Genomic DNA, 12,893 nt, shown 5'->3' on the forward strand with positions numbered 1-12,893 from the left:
CCGGTGAAATATCTGTTTCATTGTTCTATCTGTGCGACTAGTTTACATGCTTATGTTTTTATTTGATAAATACTGCACCAAACATCTTAGCTAAATCTACTATTCGGCAAAAACGTTAACATTGATGTATCTTAGATGAATTCGGACTATTTTGAGGAAGTGTTTCTGGCCATGTTGTTGCTAAGGTGTCTCAAGAGGGGAAAACAACAGTAATTATTGCTTATTTCATCTCGTTTTTCAAGCGAAGGTCTTTGGTGTGTTTAAGAGTACAGGCGGTCCCTTCGCCTAGCTGGGTTATGTTAGGAGCAAACGGAACCTATGCTGACGCCTTTAGGCAGGGGTAGCAACCCTGGTCCTGGAAGGCCGTAAGCACGTCATAATTTTGATTTAACCGCCGGCACTCGGTGAACAGGGTACCCCTCCTGAGTCATCCAATTACAGAACCCAGACAATCCGCACACGGGCCGAATAGCCACTACGCAAATTCCATACCCTCTTCTCATCAGGGAGCGGTTTCTGATGTTATAACACTGATGGTATGTCTAGATGGAGTAAAGCTCTATACAGTTATCACGTCGGGGACAACAGTTGTTGACAACCATAGCGTTTTAGCTTTATTTTTTATTTGTATTTATTTAACTAGTCAAGTCCGTGAAGAACAAATTCTTATTTACAATGACGGGCTACCTCGGCCAAACCCTCCCCTAACCCGGACGACTCTGGGCCAATTGTGCGCCCGATCGGTTGTGATACAGTCGGGGATCGAATCAGGGTCTGTAGTGACGCCTTTAGCACTGAGCTTTGGTCCCTTAGACCACTGCGTCACTCTAAAGCCCCAGTCCCGACAAACCATCACTATCACCACCGGTGATAAATACACAGGGTAGTCCAATCATTTTGTGAAAATGCCGCAATAGCCCAAAAAGCTAGCGTACAATAATCAACACGGCATGTTCCCCATCATTTATTGTCAGCTACATCCTGCCACATCAGCTGTTGTCAGACACACCTGGGTCTGAGAAGTAGGCCTTATATCACATATTTTTATTAATTCGAGCTCAAAACAAAGCCTGATTTAACATAAAACAATATGTTTGCACAAATATTTGCACGTGTATAAAGTTGGTCTGGTGCTGTAGAACATTGTCGGTCACGTGACATTTTATCAGGAAGTTACATTTAGCGCTTTTTGATTTTTAAGTTTTATATTAGTGGATGCTTGCTTGTATGAACACCCCGAGTTAACTGTTTGTGGTTGTATGATGAATACAACCAACGAAATAAAAAATTAAATGTCGCGCATTGATTTATGATGAACCTTTGCTGATTATGACTCATACTGCCGTATCCACGACAACGGATGTAAAAAAGAAACAAACATGGCATGAAATTATTCTGCAAAAGGTTGTTTTTTTTTACATAAAAATGAATGATAATTTTACAATGACAAACACACGTTCCAAACCAGGACTTGGATTAGTTGAAGGTGGAGAATCGTAAGTTATACATTGGTCTTGTGCATGCATTGCTGTAAAACTGATGTTGAAAAAAAAAATCCTTTCGAAGAGATCAATTCTGCGCATTCGAGTCAATGTGAATTGTACATGTCTATTACTAGAAAAATGCTGCTGGTGCCGCTGCTGATGATTGTGTTACCCAGGTAGATCATTTGAAAGCACCTTTATCCTCATAGTGATAAAGGACTGGCAAGTGTCTCTCAGAGAGGAATGGATGACACGGGAGAGTCGATGATGATGACTCCTGAGGAAAAACTTACCCAGTATGATAGCAGGGCCCAAGCCTTTGCAGACACTCAACAGGTAGACCTATAGAGGATTTAAGTTGCTTTCCATTCTGACACCTGCATGCAATGGGGTGAGGTGGATAGTACTATAACCAGAGATACCTGCAAAGTGTGTGAAGGTTGTCTTAACCTTCTGTAGATGTCATAGTCACCCTGTTATGTTCAGGAATTGTATCATTCTCTTATCAAAGGTATAATGCATGTACAGTACCACTCAGCATAAAGGTCTTTTTCACTACAGCATCTTGTTGGTCTTGTACGTCAACAATAATGAAATGTTTGTCCGGACAGTTTGATGCTTGTATCCAGGACCTTGTCCGCTGTGTGGCTCTTACAAGACTGGTGTATGGAGATGGGCAACTGAAACTAGCCCAAGCCCATGTCAGACTGGCTAAAGCATACCTACAGTTTAAAGGTGAATTATGTTGTGATTAGCTTTTACAATGAGGTACCATTTATAAAGAGTTTATAACGGTTAATATTGTATATATTTATACCTTACCAAATCTTGGAATGACCCATGTGTTGTCCCTGATTCCCACAGGCTGGGCAGTGCAGGCCCAGGAGCACTCAGCCAGAGCCAGTGAACTGCTCCCCTTCTGCACCCCCAACTCCACCAGCCGGGAGGACAGGGTCCACATTCTCACCTGTCTCCTCAACATATACCTAACACAGGGAGGCGCCACTCTGCTGCTGGCAAAATATCCTTTACCCACATTGTTTCTGTGATAAATTCAATTTCATCGGTGAGTACAACAAGTGTAGACTTTACCATTAAATGACTACTTACGAGCCCATTCTCAACAATGCAGAGTTAAAAAGTATGACAAATATTTGCTAAATAAAAAAGGAAATAGTAACACAATAAAACACAATAAAATAACAATAACGAGGGTATATACAAGGAGTACCGGTACCGAATCAATGTGCAGGGGTACGAGATTCAGGTAATACAGTAAGTACAAGTGAATTGGGAAGTTTACATACACTTAGGTTGGAGCAATTAAAACTAATTTTTCAACCACTCCACAAATGTCTTGTTAACAAACTATATTTTTGGCAAGTCAGTTAGGACATCTACTTTGTGCATGACACAAGTAATTTTTCCAACAATTGTTTACAGACAGATTATTTCACTTATAATTCCCTGTATCACAATTCCAGTAGGTCAGAAGTTTACATACACTAAGTTGACTGTGCCTTTAAACAGCTTGGAAAATTCCAGAAAAGGACGTCATGGCTTTAGAAACTTCTGTTAGGCTAATTGACATCATTTGAGTCAATTGGAGGTGTACCTGTGGATGTATTTCAAGGCTTACCTTCAAACTCAGTGCCTCTATGCTTGACATCATGGGGAAATCAAAAGAAATCAGCCAAGACCTCAGACAAAAATTGTAGACCTCCACATGTCTGGTTCATCCTTGGGAGCAATTTCCAAACACCTGAAGGTACCACGTTCATCTGTACAAACATTAGAACGCAAGTATAAACACCATGGGACCACGTAGCTGTCATACCGCTCAGGAAGAAGACACGTTCTGTCTCCTAGAGATGAATGTACTTTGGTGCGAGAAGTGCAAATCAGTCCCAGAACAACAGCAAAGAACCTTGTTAAGATGCTGGAGGAAACAGGTACAGAGGTATCTATATCCACAGTGAAACGAGTCCTATATCAACAACCTGAAAGGCAGCTCAGCAAGGAAGATGCCACTGCTCCAAAACCACCATAAAAAAGCCAGACTACGGTTTGCAACTGCACATGGGGACAAAGATGATACTTTTTGGAGAAATGTCCTCTGGTCTGATCAAACAGTTCTATTTTTGTTTGCCATAATGACCATCGTTATGTTTGGAGGAAAAAGGGGGAGGCTTGCAAGCCAAAGAACACCATCCCAACCGTGAAGCACGGGGGTGTCAGCATCATGTTGTGGGGGTGCTTTGCAGCAGGAGGTACTGGTGCACTTCACAAAATAGATGGCATCATGAGGCTTGAAAATTATGTGGATATATTGAAGCAACATCTCAAGACATCAGTCAGGAAGTTAAAGCTTGTTTGCAAATGGGTCTTCCAAATGGACAATCACCCCAAGCATACTTCCAAAGTTGTGGCAACAAAGTCAAGGTATTGGAGTGGCCATCACAAATGCCTGACCTCAATCCTATAGAAAATTTGTGTGCAGAACTGAAAAAGCGTGTGCGAGCAAGGAGGCCTACAAACCTGACTCAGTTATACCAGCTCTGTCAGGAGGAATGGGCCAAAATTCACCCAACTTATTGTGGGAAGCTTGTGGAAGGCTACCCGAAACGTTTGACCCAAGTAGCAATGCTACCAAATACAAATTGAGTGTATGGTATGTAAACTTCTGACCCACTGGGAATGTGATGAAATAAATAAAAGCTGAAATAAATCATTCTCTCTACTATTATTCTGACATTTCACATTCTTAAAATAAAGTGGTGATCCTAACTGACCCAAGACAGCGAATTTTACTAGGATTAAATGTCCGGAATTGTGAACCTGAGTTTAAATGTATTTGTCTCAGGTGTATGTAAACTTCCGACTTCAACTGTACATGTGGGTGAGGGTAAAAGTGACTAGGCAATCAGGATATATAATAAACAGAGTAGCAGCAGCGTGTGTGTGTTTTGTGTATGAGTGTCGGTGTAGTGTGTGTGTGGGTAGAGCCAGTGCAAGAGAGTCAGTGGAGAAAAATAAAGATACAATAAAGGGGGTCAATGTAAATTGTCCGGGTAGACATTTGATTTACTGTTCAGCTATCTTATGGCTTGGGGGTAGAAGCTGTTCAGAAGCCTTTTGGTCCCAGACTTTTCACACTGGTACTGCTTGCCGTGCGTTACCGGAGAGAGCAGCCTATGACTTAGGTTGCAATTTTTAGGACCTTCCAATGACACTGCCTGGTCCTGGATGGTACTGAGTTCAGCCCCAGTGATGTACTGGGCTATACGCACTACCCTCTGTTGCATCTTGTGGTTGGATCCCGAGCAGTTGCCATACCAAGCTGTAATGCAGTCAGTCAATATGTTCTCAATGGTGCAGCTGTAGAACCTTTTGAGCATCTGCCAAATTTTTTCAGCCTACTGAGGGGGAAGAGGTGTTGTCGTGCCATCTTCACGACTGTGTTGGTGTGTTTGGACCATGATAGGTCTTTAGTGATGTGGACACCAAAGAACTTGAAGCTCTCGACCCGCTCCACTACAGCCTTGTCGATGTGTTTGACCCTCCGTTTCCAGTAGTCCACGATAAGCTAATTTGTCTTGCCCACGTTGAGGAAGAGGTTGTTGTCCTGGCACCACACTGCCAGGTCTCTGACCTCCCTGTAGGCTGTCTCATCGTTGTCGGTGATCAACTACTGTTGTGTCGTCAGCAAACTTAATGTTGGTGTTAGATTCGTGTGCTGCAACGTAGTTGTGGTTGAACAGGGTGGACAGGAGGGGACTGAGGGGCCCCCGTGTTGAGGGTCAGTGTGGCGGATGTGTTGTTGCCTACCCTCACCACCTGGAGGCAGCCCGTCAGGAAGTCCAGGATCCAGTTGCAGAGGGAGGTGTTCAGTCCCAGGGTCCTTAGCTTAGTAATGAACTTGGAGGGCACTATGGTGTTGAATGCTGAGCTGTAGTCAATGAACAGCATTCTCACTTAGTTGTTCCTTTTGTCCAGGTGGGAAAGGGCAGTGGTGGCGTGCGATAGAGATGGCGTCATCTGTGGATCTGTTGGGGCGGTATGCGAATTGAAGTGGGTCCAGAGTTTCTGTGATGATGGTGTTGATGTGAGCCATAACCATTCTTTCAAAGCATTTCATGGCTACAAATGTGAGTGCTATGGGGCTGTAGTCATTCTTGGGTGCGGAGTTTGGTGGTGTGGTTGAAACATGTACAGTCGTGGCCAAAAGTTTTGAGAATGACACAAAAACAATAAGTTTGCTGCTTCAGTGTCTTTAGATATTTTTGTCAGATGTTACTATGGAATACTGAAGTATAATTACAAGCATTTCATAAGTGTCAAAGGCTTTTATTGACAATTACATGAAGTTGATGCAAAGAGTCAATATTTGCAGTGTTGACCCTTCTTTTTCAAGACCTCTGTAATCCGCCCTGGCATGCTGTCAATTAACTTCTGGGCCACATCCTGACTGATGGCAGCCCATTTTTGCATAATCAATGCTTGGAGTTTATCAGAATTTGTAGGGTTTTGTTTGTCCACCCGCCTCTTGAGGATTGACCACAAGTTCTCAATGGGATTAAGGTCTGGGGAGTTTCCTGGCCATGGACCCAAATATCGATGTTTGTTCCCGAGCCACTTAGTTATCACTTTTGCCTTATGGCAAGGTGCTCCATCATGCTGGAAAAGGCATTGTTCGTCACCAAACTGTTCCTGGATGGTTGGGAGAAGTTGCTCTCGAAGGATATGCTCGTACCATTCTTTATTCATGGCTGTGTTCTTAGGCAAAATTGTGAGTGAGCCCACTCCCTTGGCTGAGAAGCAATCCCACACATGAATGGTCTCAGGATGCTTTACTGTTGGCATGACACAGGACTGATGGTAGCGCTCACCTTGTCTTCTCCGGACAAGCTTTTTTTCGGATGCCCCAAGCAATCGGAAAGGGGATTCATCAGAGAAAATGACTTTACCCCAGTCCTCAGCAGTCCAATCCCTGTACCTTTTGCAGAATATCAGCCTGTCCCTGATGTTTTTCCTGGAGAGAAGTGGCTTCTTTGCTGCCCTTCTTGACACCAGGCCGTCCTCCAAAAGTCTTCGCCTCACTGTGCGTGCAGATGCACTCACACCTGCCTGCTGCCATTCCTGAGCAAGCTCTGTACTGGTGGTGCCCCGATCCCACAGCTGAATCAACTTTAGGAGACGGTCCTGGCGCTTGCTGGACTTTCTTGGGCGCCCTGAAGCCTTCTTCACAACAATTGAACCGCTCCCCTCTCTCTCTTCAGTTCATTTACATGGCAAAGAGGGACTTTTCAATTAATTGCAATTCATCTGATCACTCTTCATAACATTCTGGAGTATATGCAAATTGCCATCATACAAACTGAGGCAGCAGACTTTGTGAAAATTAATATTTGTGTCATTCTCAAACTTTTGGCCACGACTGTAGGTATTACAGACTGTGTCAGGAACGGTTAAAAATGTAATTAAAGACACATGCCAGCTGGTCAGTTCATGCTCTGAGCATGCATCCTGGTAATCTGTCTGATAAAGCTCAAGGAAATAGGCCTGAGCTTTAGGAGAATCATTAGGAGAATGATTAGATATTTGTAATGGAAGCCCCAAAAACATTAGGAGAATGATTGTCTAAATGTGAATTCAAACAACTGCATGGTTAAATATCCAAGGGTAAATTAATGTATTACTGCTTTAATGTTGATTATGCAATACTCTTTAACCATCCCAACTCTCGAGGAAGCAGAGTGTAATCATCGAAAAGCAGAGAGGATTGTGGTAGATCTTCATCAGCTAGGAGGCATAAGCAAGGAGGAGAAAATGGAGACTGAGTTTGAGATATCCACGTCTCTGTCCAGGTATTATAGAGAGAACTTAACTGATCTGCAGAAATATTTTGTGTCAAATCACTTTCAAAAGTATCTTATTTGGGGCATTGTGTCTATCTGGCCAATGTGGCCTTTACTACAACGTCCGCTGTGACAGCAGAGAGCACTTTTGATATTTACTGGATTCCTCTTTAGGTATCACACGCTATGCTACTCTATTTATTTCCACAGACTCCTCCTTCAGTATCATATTCAGGTTGAAGTCTGAATACCTTGGCACTTCTCAAACAAAAACAAGTTAATGTTCAAGTGAAGTGGCATTGTAGATTCAGATAAGACTGTTGTATCAAATATACCTATATGTTCAGATGTCAACATACAGCCTGTTACCTTGAAGCCACAATAACAGCCTGTTATTAATACTGTTTATCTGACTATAGCCACTGAGAAAGACATTAGGTTTTGGCCACAAGATGGAGACAATGTCTAACATGTCCACTGACAAATCCATCTATTGAGATACATTTTAATGGTTCATTTCACTCAAACAATGTGGTCTTTTCTGCTCTAGTTTAGACCAGTAGTGTCATGGAAAGTCTCTGAATTATCTTAACCTGGTCCTCACAGTAGAAGTGCCTAAAGTACCCTCAAAGTAGTTTTTTCTCTCTCGATGTAAACATCAAGCTGTTCTCCCAGACCTATTGTCAAGCCCATGGGGTGTGAGCATGCGCAGCTGCAGACCAGCTGTGACTGGGGTTATTGCACTTCCCACTGGTTCAGTGTCTGCTGGATCAGTGGAGCAGGGGCAGGGAGGATAACACATCCCCAGCCCTGCATTCATATTTCATGATTCCCTCACTGCTCTGCCTGTAATAGCTAATCATTGTGTACTGAGGAGGCTTTTTGCACTAAACGGCATTGATCATTTTGTTCAGTTGTAGGGTAACACTGTTTTTGCTGAAGTATATTGATGCTTTCCCACCCTTCCACACTTAAGTTGTATTAACTTCACTGTTATGGATTTGTCAAAACATAATTTGAGTAATTCATGAATACACAATATTTGTTGTACAAGTCAATATTGATGACAAGACATGGCTGAGGCAAATGTGGTACCGATATACCCAGGTACTCAGTGTGGAATATTAGTAGGATTAGAGTTGTTTCAACTTGAAGGGAGCTGAGGTAAAAAGTATTTGGGGGTGAGGTCATCCTTTTAAGTTTTTATGACTGACTGTTTGTTTACGCAATTTGTGAAATTGGAAAAATGTGCGGACGCTCGCTGGTCTGTAAGCTTGCTAAAGCTCTTTTGTTGGAGGATGACTGAACTTGGCTGGCTTCTGTAGCACCCTAGTCAACAGGACTGTAATGTTGTGACCAGTGTGAATGTCCCCACAAAAGCCTGGAACAATATAACAAGCTTTCACACAGTTTCAGGTCCAGTTGGAGATTTTCCATTTAACTCATTGTAGAGGTACAGTATATGCAAGGTGCCAGTGTGATGAGCACAATATGAAATACTGATCACAGTATTATAGTTTATTTTTCCACCTGTACTAAGTTATTGTTAAAAGGTTTTGAAAACAATTCTAATAAATGCAACAGTTGGACAATGAATGAAGATACCCATATAAATTAACATAAAGGGGTGGGACAGGGCTGCAACCACCAAAGACCTGCTCTGTCTAACCTACCTGCTCTGTCTACCCTACCTGCATTCTCCTGCGCTGTCTAGACTGCCTCATTAATTACTGTATTTGTCACGCTCTCTTGCATAATTCAACAAGTCTGTTAATAGCAGGATACCCTCAGATTAAAAATCAACACGTTTGGCTCTAGATTACACCTATCTAAACATACTTTACATTGTTTGCGAGATCAGACATCATTTCACTTTTAATCAGTGTTCATTTTCAAAAGTTGCTTTTGTATCAGCACTATAACTTTTTTTAAATTCCACAAATTAACAACCAAGTGTCGACAGGGTGTGTTAAATCCCTGACGAAGCTAGCGTTCTAATAGAACTGACTTTGTGAACACTGTATAATTTTCCCTGTATAAAGAGCAAACCTTTGAGGGCCCCTACATGCGTCAGTATTGGTCTGGTATGCATTACTAAACAGAGGGCCGTGTGGGCTGCTTGGCAGTTCATGTGAAAATCACTAATTACGTTATTGCTCTGCTCTGTGTACAGTGAATTAGATGTCAGCTGCAGATGACATACTGCCTCCTGTGCCAGGAACAGGAAGCTTGGGAGGGTGGCATCAGCTGGTGAATGAGGGGATGCAGTGGTATTGTCCACAGGTCTGTCTATGTGAACAAGAAGGCAGTACGCTGGCCTGGGCAATGGGCACACAGAGCTTCTGCTAATGCAGCCAGCCATCCCAGCTGCCCTAAAAGGCTGTGCTGTTCTCTGGAATTTCTGATGCCTGAGAGGGGAAGCCGTCCCATTCCCATGCAGACCAGCTCCCATCAAGGCTTGCTTTGATAATCAGGGATTGATGGGAAATCTCAGAGATATTCATTTAGTGCTACCCTCCACAATCAACATTTCACTGCACTAACTATACACACTGATGTTTTGATTTGTAGTCATTTGTACTATACTAGTATTTATGGGGTAAATAATAGAAAATGACTGTCAGCAAAAAATCACCTGCTTTACTGTGCAAGGACCATGTAGAGAGATTCATTAATGATGGGGTGTTTTCCTGCTGAAGTAGTAGTCCTGTACCGGGGTATTGATGCGAACAGTATTCCCTCTGAGGAAGGCCACCTACGAACAGCAGAGCTGGATTGAATTTAGACTCCATTAGTGTCTGAATCAAATCAAAGTTTATTTGTCACGTGCGCTGACATGCTTACCAACAGTGCAATTCTTAAGTAAAACATAGGTATTAGAAACCTGTGGGGTGTTGAGGCTATTAGCAGGCTAGATGGATTGATGTCTGACTAGTGTCCTTGCTGAGGATGATGCAAGTCTCTGCTCTGCTGCAGCCCCCTGCTAGCATCCCAACACCCACCCCCCTATGTGGTGACTGAGGGTGTTAGACCACAGACTGAAGGCCTATTGTACAGAGATCCAGAGCTGGTGTTGTCCTCGGAGTGGCACATTATTAACTGCCTACGTGCTGCCTCATATCAACAGCAAATATACATGTTATTACAACAGTGTCTTACAAAGGGGTGATTTTACCATTTTAGTGCAGTTTTTGTTTTCGTCTCATCAGATATCTGTTCACAGCCTATGTAAGGAACTGGCTGCATTCTTTACTGGTGCAGAGGATCTCTACTGTGTTGTGACTACCAGGACAAACCTAATTTAGACATCCTGGTGTGGAGCTCTTGTGTGGTTGCTCAGTGAGGTGCTGGACTTGTTAGGCAGTGTCAGTAAGTCTTTATTTATAATGTGGCTCTGAGAGCAACACACTCCTCAGTCTTCCCAGAGGAGAGACCATTAGAGACCATCTGAAAGGACACAGTCAGAGACGGAGTAAACAGTTCTTTGTGTAGGAATCTCCTATTATAGTCTGCACTCACTGCACCTGACATCAGAGGCAGCAGTCCGCTAGACCCAGCCAGGCCTAGTTCGACGTTCCTCCTCAGGCCCCACTCTTGGCACAGTTCTGACCAACACTCCGGGCCAAGATTTCAACACTGCAACATGCCTACAGAAAGAGCCCGACCACTAATGCTTTTCTTTACTCTCCCTCCCTCTTTCTCTCATTCTCTTTCTCTCTCTCTCTCTGCCCCATCCATCTCTCCTGCAGGGTGTACCAGCGGCAAGGCAGGTCAGAGGAGGCCCTGGGTCAGTGTGAGAGTAGTTTGCAGTTGCTGGAGGGCTGGGAAAGGCCAGGTCAGGCCTGCTCCGTCTATAAGGACATGGCTGCCATCGAACAGGCCCAGGGCCACCTCGACAGAGCTTTAGAGCACCTCTCTAAGGTAAGGGACATATGAGACCTGAATACAGGCACAAAACAGCAACACACAACATGACTATATGAATAACTATATTAACATTACACACATGACTATATGAATGACTTAACATTACACACATACTGACTATATTACTCAGACTATATGACTATCTTAAGATGAGCTGAGGGCTGTTAGAATGCCTCTGAGACCTGTTATTTGGTAATGTTCTCCTCAGTCCTTAGTGTGATATGTGATCTGTCTTATTTCATTTGGGTTTCTGCTAGGCTCATGCCATAGCTCTGAGTCAGAGCCCTGGGGGTCTGGAGGGGGCTCACATCGCTCACAGTCTGGCCTTGGCTTACTCTACTGTAGCAGAGCCCCACCACAATGGTGAGTCTATTCATACAACACAGGACTGCTGCAGTGCACTATGGGGGAACTCTGCTATATAGGGGGTTGTTGTTGGGGACATTAATCATTTTCTGTCTCTCTTATGTCAAGCTCTTTGAGTTCATAAATTTGAAGGCAGGCTGATTATAGTTTTGTAGAAATAGCATGTTTTGTGAGTTCACCCCCATATCAATGTTCACCCCCATCTGACCTGTATGTATGGAACTTCACGGTATAGTTACATTATATGAACAACAATATATGAGCAACCACTACCAGGAATTATCAGCTGTGGAGGAATGGACAAACTATGTAAAAAGCAATGCAGGCAGCACCAATAAGCAAACAAATAACATACTGTAATATGTTGAAGATCATAAGTGATTATGTGATCTTCCATCTGTGACTAGACTCAGCAGCACACTACTATGAGGAGAGTCTGAGTACATACAGGACCTCCCTAGGCCCACAGGCTACTGTCACTCTCAACCTTCAGGATGACTACTGTCGCTTCCTCCTCCTCACTGGGCAGCAAGAGGTCAGTACTGCATACACACACATACTCACACACACTCCAATAGACCACCAACACCAGTGGTCTAATCACACTAACAGCATGTCTTCCAGGTGTTTACAGCATCACAGACATCTCTGTTCTGTCGCTCTGAGAGGTTTGACATTCTCAAGGGGACTTCCCTCTCTCACATGGCATTGTGGGAATCCACCTTGCAGTCAGTCATGTCATGTTTACAGGGATAGTTTAATCTGCTACTAAGGATCAGGCAAGCTGAGGGTAACAGAGGGTGACAGGTGTTTTTGAGACAGGAGAGTCTGTGAAATGAATAGCCACCATAGTGAGCTTCAATTGCCTGAAGCTCCGTAAGACTGACCATACGGAATCAGTGGAGGGGAAGACACAAATAAAATGCACTAAGCAGTCACTAAGTAGTCATTAACCAATGTTGTTGTGTATGTACTATGTCAGAGGTGTGTAGAGATCCAGAGGGAGTCCCTGGCCTTGAAGAGAGAGACATTTGGTGACCTGAGTCCTGAGGTGGCTGACACTCTGCAGCTGATTGGAGGGGTGCAGATGACCCAGGGCCAGGTGAAGCATGCCCATAGGACCATGAGCAAGGTAAACACTGGCATTATACCCACCATTCCCTTTTGTTGCCCAACACTGATTTTAAAGGCCCAATGCAGTCAAAAACGTGATTTCCCTGTGTTCTGTATATTTTTCCACACCATGAGGTTGGAATAA

At 43.5% G+C, this 12,893-nt stretch overlaps 1 protein-coding gene across 1 annotated transcript in view; it reads left to right on the forward strand.

The window, feature by feature from the left end:
- Positions 1–12,893, forward strand: part of ttc23 (tetratricopeptide repeat domain 23) — a 17,892-nt gene continuing 4,999 nt past the window's right edge. The window contains exons 1-9 of the mRNA XM_055934206.1: positions 1–1,496; positions 1,694–1,820; positions 2,096–2,219; positions 2,349–2,505; positions 7,226–7,351; positions 11,092–11,263; positions 11,527–11,632; positions 12,043–12,170; positions 12,618–12,767. Coding sequence (XP_055790181.1) covers positions 1,330–1,496; positions 1,694–1,820; positions 2,096–2,219; positions 2,349–2,505; positions 7,226–7,351; positions 11,092–11,263; positions 11,527–11,632; positions 12,043–12,170; positions 12,618–12,767 — 1,257 coding nt within the window. The 5' untranslated portion in view covers positions 1–1,329. The remainder of the gene's footprint in view (positions 1,497–1,693; positions 1,821–2,095; positions 2,220–2,348; positions 2,506–7,225; positions 7,352–11,091; positions 11,264–11,526; positions 11,633–12,042; positions 12,171–12,617; positions 12,768–12,893) is intronic.

The sequence above is a fragment of the Salvelinus fontinalis genome, chromosome 9 (assembly GCF_029448725.1).
Source record: "Salvelinus fontinalis isolate EN_2023a chromosome 9, ASM2944872v1, whole genome shotgun sequence".
Lineage (NCBI taxonomy): Eukaryota > Metazoa > Chordata > Actinopteri > Salmoniformes > Salmonidae > Salvelinus > Salvelinus fontinalis.